General features: G+C 39.8%; 1 protein-coding gene and 1 long non-coding RNA gene across 4 annotated transcripts in view; one reads left to right on the top strand and one right to left on the bottom strand.

Annotated features, from left to right (window-relative positions):
* Positions 1–14439, bottom strand: part of LOC125160130 (uncharacterized) — a 35091-nt gene extending 20652 nt beyond the window's left edge. The window contains exon 1 of one of the 3 annotated variants that reach the window (XR_007150145.1): positions 14306–14439. This is a non-coding gene — a long non-coding RNA (uncharacterized LOC125160130). Of the gene's footprint in view, positions 1–13836 lie in introns of all 3 variants that reach the window. The other 2 variants (XR_007150146.1, XR_007150147.1) reach the window with 2 other exon arrangements.
* Positions 14440–14459: 20 nt separating this feature from the next.
* GARS1 (glycyl-tRNA synthetase 1) overlaps positions 14460–19389 on the top strand; it is a 44518-nt gene continuing 39588 nt past the window's right edge. Inside the window, exon 1 of the mRNA XM_047848766.1 lies at positions 14460–14770. Coding sequence (XP_047704722.1) covers positions 14549–14770 — 222 coding nt within the window. The 5' untranslated portion in view covers positions 14460–14548. The remainder of the gene's footprint in view (positions 14771–19389) is intronic.

Raw genomic sequence — 19389 nt, forward strand, 5'->3', positions numbered from 1 at the left:
CTTTCAAAGTATTTTCCTAAACCAGTCCATCTCAGCATCTCTACTGTTACTCCTCTGATCCAGGAAATCTAACTGGCAGTTACAAAAACCTCTTAACTGTTTTCCCCATACCCATTCTTGTTTCATTCCAGCCCATTCTCCAAACACAGCCAGAATGATCATCTTAAAACAGACGTCAGACCATTTACTCCCCTGCTTAAAATGCTTCAGCAACTCCCCATTGCAGATGAAAATAAACAACATTTTTTTTTTTATCATGGCCTACAAGATCTATATGACCTGGACTTTGCTGACCTCTGTGATCTTATTTCATATCCCTCTCCTTTTCATTTACAACATTCTAGACACGTGGATTTTCTTACTATTCTTTACAAAGGCCAAGTAGGTTGCTACCTCAGAGCCTTTGCATATGCTATTACTCAGAACTTCTCTTGGCTGATTCCTTGTCATCTCTATATCCTAGATCAAATGTTGCCTCCTTGGAGAGGCCTGACCACCTGTCTAAAGATGACCCTCATCCCATAAGCACATTCTATCAAAATTTCCTGCTTTGTTAATTTTAGAGTTTTTATTGTTATCTGAAGCTATTTATTAACCAGCTTATTTTTATGTTGCACACATGGTCCCAAATAATATAAGCTCCTGGGGCACATGGGTGGCTCAGTTGGTTAAGCATCTGACTTGATTTTGGCTCAGGTAATGATCTCATTGTTCATGAGTTAGAGCCCTGAGTCAGGCTCTGCACTGACAGTGCAGAGCTGCTTGGGATTTTCTCTCTCCCTTTCTCTCTGGCCCTTCCCCACCAGTCCCTAGAACAATGCTTGACACATGGTATGTGCTTGGTAAATGCTTACTGGATGGCTGTGTGACAGGTGCCAGGGCCCTTAGGCAGCAAAGAAGTTCCAGAGAGGACACTATCTCACCACTGTGACATTCCCAAATCCTAAAAGGGGTCTTGAAGGCCAAAGGTTTGGTCACCTGTGTGCCAAGCTGGAACACAGGAATCCTTTCAAAGGCTAGGAGTCCTAGAACTTGGATCCAGCCTCCCTAGGGTGCTGCATTAACCACCTCTCAAAGAGACCCTGGCACTGTGACCAGATGGTGTTTGGGGACAGTTGCTGGTCTCCATTTCTTTCTTTCTTTCTTTCTTTCTTTCTTTCTTTCTTTCTTTCTTTTTTTTAATTTTTTTAAACATTTGTTCATTTTTGAGAGACAGAGAAACAGAGCACAAGCTGGGGAGGGGCAGAGAGAGACAGAGACACAGAATCAGAAACAGGCTCCAGGCTCTGAGCTGTCAGCACAGAGTCCGACGCGGGGCTCGAACTCACGAACTGTGAGATCATGACCTGAGCCGAAGTCAGATGCTCAACCGACTGAGCCACCCAGGTACCCCCTGGTCTCCATTTCTTCTGGATCCACAGACCTCTATTCCTCATCTTAGAGAATATCTTGCTACTCTAGCCACTTGTGCTTCTCACTTTACAAGCCCCTGAGTAGGGATCTCCCCCTGATTCTTAACAGTTTTAGACGATAAAATCTTTTGTTACCTATGCTGTGGGAATCAAGGAGGGAAGGGAAGAGAAGCAGTTCTCTTTCTTCTTGATGCTTCTACACCAGTAAAATCAAAACAGAAATTAATCTTACATTAAATTACCCTGCCTCAGCCACTGATATTATCGTTAAGGTTTCAAGGGACCTTACCTTGTTGTTTTTGGAGGATGGAGTCTGAAACAAATATTTGCTAAGGGAGGCTGGAAATTGAGGCAAAATGTTGTTAATGGTTCAGGGGCCAGAAAGGAAAGTCAGTGAGAGAAAATTAGGGAAGCCAGATCATCCGGACCACAGGCCAGGTTCACGCACCCTGTATTCACAAGCTTCTTCAGGGCACCTCTCTGCTTTAGCCTCTGCTGTAGCTGCCTGCACCCAAGGGGAAAAGCTCAAAATCAAGCCTTGGAATTTTCTGCTTCTTAAGTAAAGGGCTAAAGGTTTATTGAATATGACAGGTACCCGGTGTTTCTGTAGTAAGGAGATCCAGGGAGGACCTTTTTCTCACTGCAGTGACAATCACAAAGGTCTCTTGAGGGCCAATAGTTTGGTCACTCGCATCTCAAGAAAAGGGATTGTACAGCCAGTTCAGGGAAGAATCCATCACTGTGTACCAAATTACCCTCAAACCTAGGAGCTTAAAAGGCCACAAAAATTTATTATCTCATTGCTTCTGTAGTTCAGAAATCTGGGAGCAGCCCAGGAGGTGGATCTGGATTGGGACCTTCCATCAAGTTAGATGCAAGAAGTTTTGACTAGGCCTGTAGTCATCTGAGGGTGGACTGCGGCTGGAAGGCATGACTCCTAGATGATGCACTCACGGGGCTTATGGCAGGAGGACTCAGCTTCTCATTGGCTGTTGGCACTGATCATAAAAAAGCTTGAGTGGCTATATTAATATGAGACTAAGAAGATTTAAGATGAAGATGAATATTGCATAATAACAAAAGCGTCATTCAGCAAAAAGATGTAACAATTATAAATGTGTCTGTGCCTAATAAAGTCAAAATGCATGAAGCCAACATGAGAGAATGAAGGGAGAAATAGACAAATTCACAATCACAGAGATTTAAAAAAAAAATTTTTAATGTTTATTAATTCTTTGAGAGATCAGAGAGACAGAGTGCGAGCAAGGGAGGGGCAGAGAGAGAGAGAGGGAGACGGAATCTGAAGCAGGCTCCAGGCTCTGAGCTGTCAGCACAGAGCCCGGTGAGCAGCTTCAACCCACAAACCATGAGATCATGACCTGAGCCGAAGTCAGATACTCAACTGACTGAGCCACCCAGGCACCCCACATAGTTAGAGGCTTTTTCAAAAATTTATTTATTTATTTTGAGAGAGAGAGAGAGAGTGTGAGTGAGTGGGGGAGAAGCAGAGCAAGAAGGAGAGAGAACATTCCAAGCAGGCTTCACGCTCAGTGCAGAGCCCAATGTGGTGCTTGATTCCATGACCACGAGATCACAACCTGAACCGATATCAAGAGTCAGACCCTTAACCAACTGAGCCACCCAGTCACCCCAGTTAGAAATTTTAATATCCTCTCTCAGTTATTGATAGAACAACAACAACAACAACAAAAAGTAGTAATGACACAGAAGATCTGAACACTATCAACCACCCTGTCTAACTGACCTTTATAAAACACTACTCACAACAACTGCAAAATGCACCTTTTTTTTAAAAGTGTACATGAAGCATTCACCATGGTATTGCCATATGCTGGGTCACAAAATGTACTGATGTTGATAAATTTCAAATGTTTTTCTCACACCATGTGGGAATTAAAGTAGAAAACAACAATAAAAATTATAGTATATATTTAAAAGCCTCAAATATTTGGAAGTTAAACAACACTCTTCTTGTTAACTAATGGGTCAAAGAAGACATCATAAGGGAAATTAGAAAGCATTTTAAGCTAAATGAAAATGAAAACGCAATGTATCAAAAACTTTGGGATTCAACTAAAGCAGTACTTAGAGGCAAATCTGTAATTTTAAATGTTTATTTAAGAAAAGAAAAAAGGCTTACAATAAATTAAGCTGCTACCTTGAGGAGCTAGAAAAAGAAGAGCAATTTAAACACAAATTAAGTAAAAGAAAACAATTATAAAGTAGAAATCAATGGAATAGGACATGTACAAAACAATAAAGAATGTTAACAAACCCAAAGGTTAGATGTTTGAAAAATTGATTAATTGGTAAACATTTAGCAAGACTGATCGAGAAAAAAAATAGAAGAAGAAAAAAAACCCTAATTACTTATATCAGGAATGAAATAGGGGATGGGGTTTTACTCTAGACCTTACATGAATTTAAAGGATAATATTGGAATGTTATGAGCAACTTTATGCCAATAAACCTGACAACTTGTATGAAACAGACAGATTTCCTGAAAAACAAAATTTACCAAAAAAAGACAAAAGAGGAAATAGAAGATACGGATAACTTTCATTTCTATCAAAGGACCTATTCACAAATTCACTGGTAAACTCTACCAAACAGTTATGGGAGAAATAATACCAATCCTACAAAAATGGGTATTTTAGGAAAGAGGAGAAACTCTTCCCAACTCATTTTATAAAGCCAGCATAACCTTGATAGAAAGACTTCACAAAAATATTGTAAGAAAAGAAAATTATAGGCTAAAATTGCTCATGAACATAGAGGCAAACATCCTTATCAACATATCAAATCCAAAAAATGTAAGCAGGATAAAACCAAGTGGGGTTCCTTCCAGCAATGCAAAGTTGATAGAACATTTGAAAAATTCAACAATGTAGTTTAGTTATATTAAGAGAATCAAGGAGAAACATCCTCTCAGTAGAAGCATAAAGAGCATTTTACAGAATTCAGCACCTATCCATGACAAAATCTTAAGCAAAGTAGGAATAGGCATGAACTTCATTAAAATGATAAAGGCATCTACTAAAAATTCTACATCTAACATGATACTCAAAGAAACAATGAACATTTTGCCTCTAAGATCAGAGGCACATTTTTCCCTTTAAGCACTTTGAATATATCATGCCACTCTCTTCTGGCCTGCAGAATTTCTGCTAAAAAATCCGCTGATAGCCTTATGGGGTTTTCCTTATAAATAACTGCCTTTTCTCTTGCTACTTAAAAATTTTTTTCTTTATCACTAGTTTTTGCCATTTTACTATGTGTCTTGGTGTGGACCTCCTTGGGTTGAATTTTGGGAAGATCTCTCTGTCTCCTAGATCTGGATATCTGTTTCCTTCCCCAGATACAAGGAAGGATGTTCCCCTAACAAGGCAATATGTTCATCCTCACCACTTCTTTTCAATACTGTACAAGATGACCTAGATATACAACCAGGCAAGTATAAAAAAAAAAAAAAGCATAAAGATCAGAAAGAAGTAAAACTGATTCTATATATAAATGACATGATTATTAATGTAGAAAATCCCAAGAAACCTATAAAAAACCCTAAAAAACAAAAAACCCCATTACTGAAATTAGTAAATGAAAGATCACTATATAAAATCCATTACGTTTTTATACATTAGCGACAAATCATTGGAAAACAAAATCATGCTCAGCGTGACCTAGTAAAACACTTAAAAATAAATTTAACAAAAGACACCCAAAGCCTGTATTGCTAACCTGTCAATTCTCCCGAAATTGACCTATGGATTCACAATCCCAGCAAGTATTTATTTTTTTTAATTGACAAGTCAGTTCTAAAATTTATATGGAAATGGAAAGGATGTGGAATAGTCAAAAAATATTTTGAAAAGGAAGGAAAGGTGGAAAATGTACACTATTTGACTTCAAGACTTACTAGAAAGCAACAGTAATCAAGAAAGTGTGATATTGGCATAAAGGTTGATAGACAGATGGAACACTAGAACAGAATAGGAATCACAGAAATAGACTCACACTTATATAGCCAATTTATTTTTGACAAAGACACCATATCTGATCAGTGGTGTAATAAATTTTGTGAGCTTTTTTTCTTTTAACAATTGGTGCTTGGAAAGATGGTGGAGTAGGAGGACCCTAAGCTTGCCTTGTCCCAGGGATCTAACTAGGTAATACTCACAGCACCGTAAATAACCCAGAAAATAATGTGAAAACTGGCAGAACAAATTCCACCATTAAAGACTGAGAAGAGGCCACATCGAAGAAGGTAGGAAGGCTGGAGATGCAGTCTGGGAACAAAATAGACCATGGCCATCTGTGGTGGGGAGGGAACCGGTGGCATGGAAAAGGGCAGAAAACAGACTGTCACACCAGAAAGCCCACAAATGGGGAGGATGAATCCCCATAATACTTCCCTTTGAAAGCCAAAGGGGCCAATTTCATGAGTTCTTATGAGGAGCAGGATTTAAAGCCTGAAATATTAAAAATCTGTGGGCTCAGTTCTGGGAGAGTCTGGGTTAGGAAGTGGAGTCCTTGTCCTTAGATAACATGACAAACAGCCTAAGCAGATATGGCATTGAACCGAGAGGTTTGAAAAATGCCAAGGGCAGAAGAGAGGGAGAGTGACTTGCTTATCTCAGAGTGACAGGGAGAGACTGGGATCATGGGGAGACCCCTCTAGGAACAAAGGAGCTGGCAGGCACCATTTCCCTCCCTCAGCCCCAGCATAAACAATGGCTACCTGTAGGAAGCAGCACTTCAGTAAAACTCATTACCTAACTTGCTTGCACCAAGCCCTGCTCCCTACTTTGCAGATCCAGCCTTTCCAGTCATGCTCAACTTAGTGCTGGTGCTGGGGGACCCTCCCCGTGCCCCCGCAAGAAGACATGTGCAAATCCTGCCAGCACCACATTTCTTGGACTTGTGCATTTTACAGGACCTCAGTTCCAGCACCATTGGGGCAGGTCTCATTTCAGAAGCTGACCACTGCACACCTTGTTAAAATGTACCCCACCCCTGCTGGGGATCAAACACAGCCCACAATAGGTAAAGAGAGCCTCTACAAACAACCGGACTGAAGGAAAACGAAGACTCAACAGCAGAGCACATGCAACACTTATAGGAGACACTCTCTGAAGCACCAGGCCCTGGGGAAAAGGGAACACTGCACTTCAGGGTGCTACAGGACTTCTTCTTCATAAGGCTGTATTGTTAAGAGCAAGAGAAGTAGCTGAATTTCCTAACACACAGAAACAGACACAGAAGGTCAGACAAAATGAGGAGACAGAGAAATATTTCACACATGAAAGAACAGGACCAAACCACCGCAAGAGACCAAAGCTAAATGGATATAAGTAATATGACTGATAGAGATTTAAACATTTTTTTTAACGTTTATTTATTTTTGAGACAGAGAGAGACAGAGCATGAATGGGGGAGGGTCAGAGAGAGAGGGAGACACAGAATCTGAAACAGGCCCCCGGGCTCTGAGCTGTCAGTGCAGAGCCCGATGCGGGGCTCGAACTCACAGACTGTGAGATCATGACCCGAGCTAAAGTCGGACGCTCAACCAACTGAGCCACCCAGGCGCCCCTGACTGATAGAGATTTTAAAGCAATGATCATAATAAAGATAATCACTGGACTTGAGAAAAAAGTGAGAGACATCAGAGAGACCCTTAACACAGAGATAAAACAAGAACCAACCAGAGATCAAGAACACAATAAGTGAAATTAAAAAGACACTTGATGGAATAAATAGCAGGCTAGATGAAACAGAGGAACGAATTAATGAACTGGAAGACAGAGTAATGGAAAGTAACCAAGCTGAGCAAAGGAAAGAAAATCATGCAAATTGGGAATAGTCTTAGGGAACTTGGTGATTCCATCAAGACTAATAACATTCACATTACAGGGATCTCAGAAGAAGACAAGAGAGAAAAGGGGCAGAAAATGTATTTGAAGAAATAATATCTGAAAACGTTCCTAATCTGGGGAAGGAAATAGATATCCAGATCCAGGAGACACAGAGATCCTCCCAAAATTCAACCCAAGGAGGTCCACACCAAGACATATAGTAAAAATGGCAAAAAGTAGTAATAAAGAAAAAAAATTAAAAGCAGCAAGAGAAAAGGCAATTACTTATAAGGAAAACCCCATAAGGCTATCAGTGGATTTTTTAGCAGAAACTCTGTAGGTCAGAAGGGAGTGGCATGATATATTCAAAGTGCTTAAAGGGAAAGATGTCCAGTCAAGAATACTCTATCCAGCAAGGCTATCATCCAGAATAGAAGGAGAGATAAAGAGTTTCTCAGACAAACAAAAACTAAAAGAGTTCATGACCATTAAACCAGCCCTACAAGAAATATTAAAGGGGATTCTTTGAGTGGAAAGGAAAGAGCATACGTGAGAGTATGAAAAGTAAGAAACACAAAAGCAGTAAAAATAAATATTTTTGTAAAAATCAGTCAAGGGAATCATAAAATAAAAGGATGTAAAATATGACACCTTATACCTAAAACATAGGGAGGAGAGGAGTAAAGAATGGGTTTAAACTTAAGCAACCATCCACTTAATATCGATTGCTATAAGCAGATGTTATATACAAACCTAATGGTAACTGCAAATCAAAAACTAGTAATAGATATATAAAGACTAAGGAGAAAGAAATCCAAATATATCACTAAAGAAAGCCAACAAACCATGAAGTATAGCAAGAGAAGAAAGAATCAGAGAAAATCTATAGCAACAACAAATTATAATTTGGCAATAAATACATATCTGTTGACAATTACTTTGTATGTAAATGGACTACACATTCCAATCAAAAGACATAGGGTGACAGAGTAGATAAAAAATCAAGACCCATCCATGTGTTACCTATAAGAGACTCATTTCAGACAAGACACCTGCAGATTGAAAGTGAGGGGATGGACAAACATCATAAAAATGGATGTCAAAAGAAAGCCAGGGTAGCAATACTTATATCAGACAAAGTAGACTTTACCTTTTTTTTAAAGTTTATTTATTTATTTTGAGAGAGAGAGGGAAAGAGAGAGAGGGAGGGGTAGAGAGAGAGATGGGGAGAGAGAGAATCCCAAACAGACTCCATGCTGTTAGCACAGAGCCTGACATGGGCCTCAAACCCACAAATTGTGAGATCATGACCTGAGCTGAAGTCAAAAGTCGGGTGCTTAACTGACTGAGCCACCCAGGTGCCCAGACAAAATAGACTGTAAAACAAAGACTATAACAAAGACTGTAACAAGAGACAAAGAAGGACACTATATAGTAATAAAGGGGACTATACAAGAGGATATAACAACAGTAAATATTTATGCACCCAAGATGGAAGCACCTAAATACATAAAACACTTAAAAACAAACATAAGGAAATAATCGACAGTAATACAACAATAGGGAACATTAACACCCCACTTACCTCAAGGGACAGGTCATCCAAACAGAAAATCAAGGAAACAGTGGCTTTGAATGACACACTGGACTAGATGGATTTAACAGACATGTTCAGAACATTCTATACTAAAACAGTAGAATACACATTCTTTTTAAATGCACATGGAACATTCTCCAGAATAGATCACATATGAGGCCACAAAAAAAGTTCTCAACAAATTTAAAAAAATTGAAGTCTACCACACATCTTTTCTGATCACAGTGCTATCAAACTAGAAATCAACACAAGAAAAAATCTGGAAAGAGCAGAAATACATGGAGGTTAAATAACATGCTACTAAACAATGAATGGGTCAACCGGGAAATCAAGGAGGTTATCAAAATTACATGGAAACAGATGAAATGAAAACACAGTGGTCCAAAATCTTTGGGATAAAGCAAAGGTTCTAACAGGGAAGTTTATAGCAATATAGACCTGCCTCGAGAAGCAAGAAAAATCTCAAATAAACAACCTAATTTTACACCCAAAAGGAGCTAGAAAAAGAAGAACGAAACCCAAACCCAACAAAAAGAAGGAAATAATAAAGATCAGAACAAAAATAAGTGAGAAAGAAACTTAAAAAATAATAGAACAGGGAGCCTGGGTGGCGCAGTCGGTTAAGTGTCCGACTTCAGCCAGGTCACGATCTCGCGGTCCGGGAGTTCGAGCCCCGCGTCAGGCTCTGGGCTGATGGCTCAGAGCCTGGAGCCTGTTTCCGATTCTGTGTCTCCCTCTCTCTCTGCCCCTCCCCCGTTCATGCTCTGTCTCTCTCTGTCCCAAAAATAAATAAATGTTGAAAAAAAAATTAAAAAAAAATAATAGAACAGATCAATGAGACAAGGGGCTGGTTTTTTGAAAAGATCAACACAATTCATAAATCTCTACCAAGACTCATAAGAAAAAAAAAAAAAGAGCAGACCCAAATAAACAAAATCACTAATGAAAGAGAAATAACAACTGATACCACAAAAATACAGTTACAGACAGTTGTAACAGAGTATTATGAAAACCTACATGCCAAAAAATTGGATAACCTAGAAGAAATGGATAAATTCCTAGATACAAATAACCAACCAAAACGAAAGCAGGAATTAATAGAAAATTTGAATAGACCAATTACCAGCAATGAAATTGAATCAGTAATAAAAAAAACTCCCAATAAACAAAAGTCCAAGACCAGATGGTTTCACAGGTGAATTCTACCAAACATTTAAAGAAGAGTTAATACCTATTCTTCTCAAACTATTCCAAGCAATACAAATTAATTCTATGAGGCCAGTATCAGCCTTATACCCAAACTAGATAAAGACACCACAAAAAAGAGAACTAGAGGCCAATATCTCTCATGAATATGGATGCAAAAATCCTCAACAAAATATTAGCAAACTAAATCTAACAATACATTAAAAAATCATACATCATAATCAAGTGGGATTTATTCCCGGGATGCAAGCGTGGTTTAATATTTGCAAAACAACGTGACGCATTACATCAATAAAGAAAGAATAAAAACTATATAATCATTTCAATGGATGCAGAGAGAGCATTTGACAAAGTACAACATCCATTTGTGATAAAAATCCTTTGCAAATTAGGTCTGGAGGGAACATATCTCAACATAATAAATTCTTACATGAAAAACCAAACATCATATTTAATAGTGAACATCATATTTAACAGTGAACAGCGAACATCATATTTAATAGTGAAAAACTAAGAGCTTTTCCCTTAAGGTCAGGTCAGGAACAAGACAACGATGTCCACTCTTACCACTTTGATTTAACATGGTATTGGAAGTCCTAGCCACAGCAATAAGACAACATAAATAAAAGGCATCCAAATTAGTAAGGAAGAAGTAAAATTCCCAATTGCAGATGAGATGATACTGTATATAGGAAACCTAAAGACTCTACAGAAAAACTACTAAAACTGATAAATTAATTCAGTAAAGTTGCAGAATATAAAATCAAGGTACAGATATCTGTTGCGTTCCTATACACTAATAATGAAACAGCAGAAAGTGAAATCAAGACAACAATCTCATTTACAACTTCACCAAAACCAACAAAATATCTAGGAGTAAACTTAACCAAAGAGGTGAAAGAACTGTACACTGAAAACTATAAAACACTGATTGATAAAAGAAATTCAAGACAATGCAAAGTGGAAAGATAGTCCATGCTAATGGGTTGGAAGAACAAATACTGTGAAAATGTCCACAATGCCCAGAGCAATATACACATTTAATGCAATGCCTTTCAAATACCAACAGCGTTTTTCACATAACTAGAATAAACAATCCTAAAATTTGTATGGAACCAAAAATCAAACAAACAAAAACACCCAAAAAAACCCCAAAACCCAAAACCCAAAAACCAAAACAACAACAAAAAGAAACCAAACCCAAATAGCCAAAACAATCTTGAAAAAGCAAAGCAAAGCTGGAGGCATCATAATTTTGGACTTCAAGTTATATTACAAAGTGGTGGTAATCAAAACAGTATGGTACTGGCATAAAAATAAACATATAAATCAATGGAGTAGAATAGAAAACCCAGACATAAACCCACAATTGTATTGGTCAATTAATCTTTGACAAAGTAGAAATGAATATAGAATGGGAAAAAGATAGTCTTTTCAACAAATGGTATTAGGAAAACTGGACAGCTACATGCAAAAGAATGAAACTGGACCACTTTCTTCCACAATACACAAAAATAAACTCAAATTAGATTTCAATGTGAGACCTGAAACCATAAAAATCCTAGAAGAGAGCACAGGCAGTAATCTCTTATTGCTCATTGGCATATTGCTCATTGGCATCGGCCGTAGCAACCTCCTTGTAGATGTATCTCCTCAGGCAAGGGAAATAAATGCAAGAAATAAATTATTGGGACTACATCAAAATAAAAAGTTTCTGCACAGTGAAGGAAACAATCAGCAAAACTAAAAGGCAACCTACTGAATGGGAAAAGATATTTGCAAATGACATATCCAATAAAAGGTTAGTATCCAAAATATATAAAGAATTGATACAACTTAGTACCTAAAGCCCAAATAATCCAATTTAAGAAATGAGCAGAAGACAAACAGACATTTCTCCAAAGAACACATACAGATGGCCAACAGACACATGAAAAGATGCTCAACATCATCACTCATCATCAGGGAAATGCAAATCAAAACCATAATGAGATATCACCTCGTACCAGCCAGGATGGCTAAAATAAAAAACACAAGAAAATACAGGTGTTGGCAAAAAGAAAAAGAAACCGTCTTGCACTGTTGGTGGGGATGCAAATTGGTGCAACCACTGTGGAATAGGGTATAGAAATTCCTCAAAAAGTTAAAAACAGAACTACCCTATGATTCAGTAATCACGCTATTGGGTATTTACCCAAAAAACACAAAAACACTAATTCAAAGGCGTACGTGCACCCCTGTGTTTATTGCATTATTGACAAAAGCTAAATCATGGAAGCAGCCCAAGTGTCCATCAATAGATGAATGGATAAGGAAGAGGTGATATATATATACACAATGGAACGTTATTTAGCCACAAAAAAGAATGAAATCTTGCCATTTGCAGCAACATGGATGGAACTAGAGAATACAATGCTAAGTAAAATAAGTCACTCAGAGAAAGACAAATACCATTAATCTCACCTGTATTTGGAATTTAAGAAACAATACAAATGAGCAAAGGAACAAAAGGGACAAACCGAGCTTCTTTAAGTTATGTGGTAAAACTGCCTCTCCTCCTAACTCACATTCTGGCCCTCCACTCAGTAGTTGTGTGACCAGAGACAAGTTGTTTATATCTTAGTGTCCTGAACCCTGAACCCATAAAATGGGAATTATTATGGAGTCCATCTCACTGGGCTGTGAATAAAATGCAGGAGATACTTAAAATGCTAACTGGTATGCAGTAAGCCTTCAATGAATATAATCTATTATTATTGTCTTGTAGATATAGTTTTTTAAGGGAAACCCTTAGGAAATTCTACTAAGGGCCATGTGGACCTATTGAAGATGCACAGCTTTGCCGTTTAGGGATAATTACTGAGGCAGCAGTGGGGAGGATGAACCAGAGTGGGGAAAAACGGATTTGGAGACTAAAGCAGAGATTGTCCTCACATGAAAATCAATGAGACATTATTCATCTAAAGAATTAAAGGTATACATATATATATATATATATATATATAATTGTTTCCAAAGTATACAGAATTTGAATTTTTCATAAAAATTCAAATAAAAATATATGTAAAAATTAGAATTGTTTTTCATTACAAATATTAAGCTAAATCCAAAATTACCTATCAAAGGGAAGCCAACTACAACTGTAATTAATGAGTATCAAATCTTGAAAGTTTTTAAAACACAAATTGCTTAATATTGCAGAAGCTTCTTCTGCACTTGACCTACTTATGCTAAACTGTCAGTACTTTTCCAGAACCACGTATTGGAACGGGAAGAAGAGAATATGGATTTCCATAGTAGTGGGAAAGGCAACTTCATTTTGGTGAGTCTGTCTACTCTCCTAAACTCCTGGGGTGGAACTGTGGGTCACAGGGAAGGTGTGTGTGGCTGGCTTTAGCAGGAAACCCCAGACAGTTCTTTAACGTGGCTGAACCAGTTGACACTCCTCTCAGCAGTGTGGGACAGTCCCAGAGCCTTAGTTGGCATTTTCCATAATTTTCATTTGGACATTCTGGTGGGTGTGCCCAATGCTTTTTCTATAACCAACACTTATTCTTTAACGCAATATTATTAATATCCATTCTCTCTGGAAAGGGAATCCAGCTTTGCCAGCCCACCCACCTTTGGGGCAGAGGGGAGGGAGGGAGTCATCTCTAGAAGGTCCTCAGCGGGGGCCCAAGCACAAGAGGGCAGGTGGGCTGCTGCAAGGCCATGCAGAGGGATTCTCAGCTCCACTCCCCTGCATTACCTTGTTTCCTAGTCTTTCCTCCTCTCTCTGCTTCTAGCTTTTCCACATCTCTGCTGGGTCAAACCCTGCTCGCTCTGCAAAGGTTGCTCAGAACTGACCTTCTCCAAATAGCCCCTCACCTCTCCGCAGCTATTTTCTTGAGGTCGACAAGGCAAGGGCGTGGTAAGACGGGCAAATCATTAACCAAGTCTTTTGTTTCCTCATGTGAGGAACAGGAGAGCCTGAGCAACATTGAGTCTGCGTCCTAGAGTCGATGTTTTGTGAACCTTTAAGGCACTGGGAGCGCAAGAACACAAACAGAACTGTGTATTCCCGTGGGTGAGCCCCAGTGCGGTGCCCAAAGCCTATGCTTTGAAGGTCCTCGGGCGTCTCTGTCTGCAGGTCTCGGATGCGTCTGCGTCTTGGACTGTCCACTCTACTGGGGGGTGGCCTGACGCATCTTTGTGGAAGTCTGTTGGCGGGGTGTTACCTGAGATCCCGCAGCCCTCCCAGGCGCCGGAGGTGGAGCGAGCCCTCTCCAGGCTCCGAAGGATTGCGGGTTCTGTGTCGAATCTGCTGGCGGTCACCCACCCGGTGCGGCGTCGCGGGGTTGGGGAATGTGCGGCTGCGCGCGCGCCGCGGCGTTTACGCGGCGATTTCATCATGCTCCGGGCCGGGCCGCGCGCGCCGCTTCCGCCGCCGCCCGCCCCGGACCGCCCAGGCCCGCCGGCTCATGCCCTCTCTGCGCCCAGCGCTGCTTAGAGCCGCTCGCGCCGTGCTGCTGCTGTCGCTGCCGTCCCGGCTCCCGGCCCAGCCTCTGCTCCGGCCCTGCCGGCGCCTCAGCACGCCCGCCCGCGCCCCGACCTCATTCCCCGCCGCAGCCTCCCGGAGCAGCATGGACGGCACCGGGGCTGAGGAGGTGCTCGCCCCTCTCAGGCTCGCAGTGCGCCAGCAGGTACCGGCATTCTGCGTCTCCCCTCGGCCCCGGGCTCTTCTCCCTCTGGTCTGCTCCGCGTCATCCTCTGTCCTCCTCTGGCACCCGTCCACCTCGCGAGTTGCTCCTCTCCTTCATCCGCTGGAAGCCCTTGGTTTCCTGGCATCTTCCTCGTCTCCCCCGATTCGGACTCAAGTCCCCGCGTGCGTCGGCCACCTTCCGTGTCGTGGACACGCGTCCTAGCCTCTGCTTGGGTGACTCCCTCGGATCCCCTTCGACATCCTGAGTCCCTCTCCTCGCGATCTGCTCTCCTTTCCCAATCCTTGTTAATGTCTGCGCCTTTCCTCTCTCCCTTGGGGCTGGGATCTGTGACCTTTGGTACTTCTCCTGGCCTAGCTCAATAACCTCAACTTCAATTTTCCAATCTCTGCGGTGTTCTTTGTGCCACCCGGGTGGTGAGGTTCCCAGTTCTTTCCCGCGAGAAGCTGTCTGTTTTGTCTTAAGACCGGACTCTTTTTTTTTTTTTTTTTTGTAAATCTTCAGGATGCTTTGAACAATGTTTCCTCCTTGACACCTTCCTTCATTTAGTGCTTGGTTTTGCCGAATGATCGGCTGAGAAATAAGTTGAAGCGTGGATGTGAGGAGGTGTTGAATTTCTTTTTCTAATCATGATGTGAGTTCTTCATCCTTAGCTCATCGTCCTTCGCTCCTGTCATCTTCTCTGGGTTCTTAATAGTCTTTTAGACTATTTGGAGTGAGTGAGCTTTCAGATCGTAAACCTGGGAAACTGTAAATATTGTTGGGTTCCTGGGTGAAGTCAGCCATCCTCTGTATGGAACACTGAAATTTGATTTTGCGGAAAGGAGGGAAGTTTCATGGACTGGAGTGCTTGGTAATTTAATACAGGCCTCCTTTTCCTAGGGTACTGCATGAATATTAGAATTTAGAAAGGACAAGGAAAAGATTAGTTCAAGTGGATTCCTACATCAAGTCAGGCAGAGCCAAAAGCTTGGAATAGGACCCCAGAATTGATGACCTAGGAGTAAATACCAAATAGGTTTCTCCTGCACGGGTGCCTGATGCAATAACTTCCCTTAGCTACGGAGGGTGGAACCCTCTGTCTCTCGGAAATAATTCATTGGGGCACAGTTGCCAAAAATTCAGCAAATTTTGCCACTTTGTAATGTCTGCTTCTCTCTAGTTTGAGGGTGACTGATTCAATAGTATTTTGTTTTGAAATTTCACTACAGGCTTAATTTCTTCTTATTCCTGGGGTCAGAAGGCTGTGTATGCTTATTCTCCATCTCCCTCCACCCACCCTACCCAAATAAATTAGGTGTGGTTCCTTTGTCTTTCCTGTAACTCACAATTTTTTTTCCATATCTTTTACTTGAAGAAGGAGAATACATCTAATTTGGGAAAACACACCCCCAAACCCCTCCCTCTGCCACGTTTGCCTGAAACTGCTGTGCAGATTATCCATGTGTAGTAAGACTATGGGACTAGTGTAACAGAAGTCAACTTTGATCATGGAACAACTTTCCGATGCAATTACTATTAGTGTATTGTTTATGTTAGCTTGGGGTTTTGTTTTGTTTTGTTTTGTGTTTTTGTTTTTGTTTTTGGGACTTTAAGATTTTTTTCTGAAGATGTAAGTTAGTTGATGTCAGTTCGAGTTCTTTTTCCATTTCTCTAGGACCACACATGTATCAGTTAGCTACCTGGAACTTTGAATCACACAGATTCCAGTGTCAGCTGGAAGGGAATTTAAAGATCACTTACTTAAAGCCTTTTTTTTTTTTTTTTTTTTTTTTTTTGCTTATGAGGAGATGAGACACTATCACATCTATCCATTTGACATACTTCCATTGGGAAGTTTGTGCTGTTGAAGACATTCTTGGAGTGGGATTTTTAAGGCACTTAACAACTGGTCTTGTTAGTGGCATGTGTTTTGTTTTTTTTTTTTAATTTTTGAAAAAATTTATTTTTGATAGAGCACAAGTGGGGGAGGGGCAGAGAGAGAAGGAGACACAGAATCCAAAGCAGGCTCCAGGCTCTGAGCTATCAGCACAGAACCCACCGCGGGGCTTGAACTCACAGACAGTGAGATCATGACCTGTCTTTGAGATCATGACCTGAGGTGAAGTCGGACGCTTAGCTGACTGAGACACCCAGCTGCCCGTCATGTGTTTTATATAAATTTGCTAATCTGCTAGACTACGTAGATGCTGCTGCTTTTTCATTTGTTGATTGACTGAAATGTATTTTCCCATGGCATATTCTTAGTCATTTCCTGGAGAATTAGTTATGGAACTTGTTGGAGGGCTTCAGAGTATCTAGAAAACGCATTAGTTGTTTGATCAAGGGCACCCTAAGGCAGTTGAAGTTTTTAAAATGTTTATTATTATTATTATTTTTAGTAATCTCTACTCCCAATTTTGGGCTTAAATTCACATGCTCCCTGAGCTGAGCCAGCCAGGCAGCCCAGGGCAATTGAGTTTTAAAAAAAGGTGAGTATAAGCACAGTATGGCCAACCTTCATTTTGCCAAATAAGAGTAATTAAAAAATTTGTGTAATCCTCAGACCACCATCTGCTTTCCCCTTTCATTTTATAAAAGAAAGTATATTTTAATACAGAAAAGCACATTATAACTCAAAGAACAGTCTTTTTTTTTTTTTTTAAGGCTTTATTTTTTAAGTAATCTCTATACCCAGGGTGGGGCTCGAACTCACAACCTGGAGATCAAAAGTCATATGGTCTACCAACAGAGTCAGTCAGGCACCCCGTTTTAAAAATTTATTTATTTGTTTTTAATATTTTAGTTAGTTAATATACAGTGCGATATTGGTTTCAGAAGTAGAATTCAGTGATTCATCCCTTACATACAACACCCCCATCACAACAGGTGCTCTTTCTTAGTTACCCCTCACCCATCACCCATCCAGCCCATCTCCCACCCATGTCCCTCCATCAACCCTCAGTGTTTTCTTTATTGTTAAGAGTCTCTTGTCATTTGTTTTCCTTTATTCTTTACCCCCCTCCCCATATGTTCATCTGTTTTATATCTGAAATTCCACATATGAGTGAAATCATATATTTGTCTTTTTCTGATTGACTTATTTAGCTTAGCATAATACACTCTAGTTCCATCCACGTTGCAGATAGCAAGATTTTGTTCTTTTTGATGGCTGAGTAGTATCCCATTGTGTATATATACTACATCTGTATCCATTCATCAGTTGGTGGACATTTGGGCTCTCTCCATAGTTTGGCTATTGTTGATAATGCTGCTATAAACATGGGGGTGCATGTACCCCTTCAAATCTGTATTTTTGTATCCTTTGGGTAAATACCTAATAGTGCAATTGCTGGATTGTAGGGTAGTTCTATTTTTAGTTTTTTTGAGGAACCTCCATACTGTTCTCTAGAGTGGCTGCACCAGTTTGCATTCCCACCAGCAGTGCAAGAGGGCTCCCCTTTCTCTGTATCCCCGTTTTTAAGCAGCCTTTTATATTTATTATTTATTAATTAATATTTATTTTTTTTATATTTAATAGGTTTAGGTTTGAAAAAAAGATCTAATGCATTGTCCCTTTTAATTTTTTTTTTCCTTTTTACTGTGTGTTGGAAAAACCTCTGTCTTGGAGTGTCTTGTTTGGGAACTATTGCTCTATGGCAGTGGTTCTCTGGTCTGCAAACCCTTGGTGGTCCTTAAGGTCAAAGTCAGTTTCATAATAAAACTGAGATGTTATTTTTGTTTTTTACTGTGTTGTTATTTGCACTGAAAACGCAAAAGCAGTGGTGAATATAACTGCCTGCCCTTACTGCTAATCAAATGAGGACACCAAACCAAGTCCTATTCTCTGTCATACTCTGACAGTTAAAAAAAAAAAAAAAAAGTCAGTTTTGCTTTAGAGTGTCCTTGATGGAGCAGTAAAAATTATTAATTTTATTAAATCCAGGCCTTTGTTCGTACATCTTCTTAATGTTCTGTATGACAAAATGGGAAATACACATAAAGCATACTGAAATATGATGATTGTCTCAGGAAGAACACTCGTGTGATTGAGTTGCAAGCTGACCTATCTGCTTATTTTCACAGAACGCTATTTGTAAAATTCAGTTTGAGCATTCATTTTCTGGAAAATGAGTGACGTGAGTCTGTCATTTCAAGGAAACAACTGATGGTATATGTAGCCAATAATAAGATCAGGTTTTCGGTTAATTTTAGAGTTTTGGAAAACTTACCTGCTGCATAAGCTTGACAGACTTTTCTGATGGGATGAGTGATGATATTAACAAATGTACTTGTTTTGATACAGTATGATAAACAGGTCAGTATTTAGAAGATCTACATAACTGGGTTAACATTTTCCAAATGACCAATACATGTTGTTATGGAATCAAATATTGGTAAGAGATTTATTTAGAGTCTAAGATACATCAGTGAATTTAATGTAACAGAGTATAAAAAGTTCCTTCTTATAGTTTCCAATTCCACATTGCTACTAACCTTTAAGAAACTACGACTTGTCAGAATTTTGGCATAGTCTAAAGAAGAATATTCACAATTATTCGAAAAGACTTTTAAAATTCTCCCTTAACTTATGATATTCTTTGTATACTTTACCATTAAAA

This window comes from Prionailurus viverrinus, chromosome A2, assembly GCF_022837055.1.
Source record: "Prionailurus viverrinus isolate Anna chromosome A2, UM_Priviv_1.0, whole genome shotgun sequence".
Classification (NCBI taxonomy): domain Eukaryota; kingdom Metazoa; phylum Chordata; class Mammalia; order Carnivora; family Felidae; genus Prionailurus; species Prionailurus viverrinus.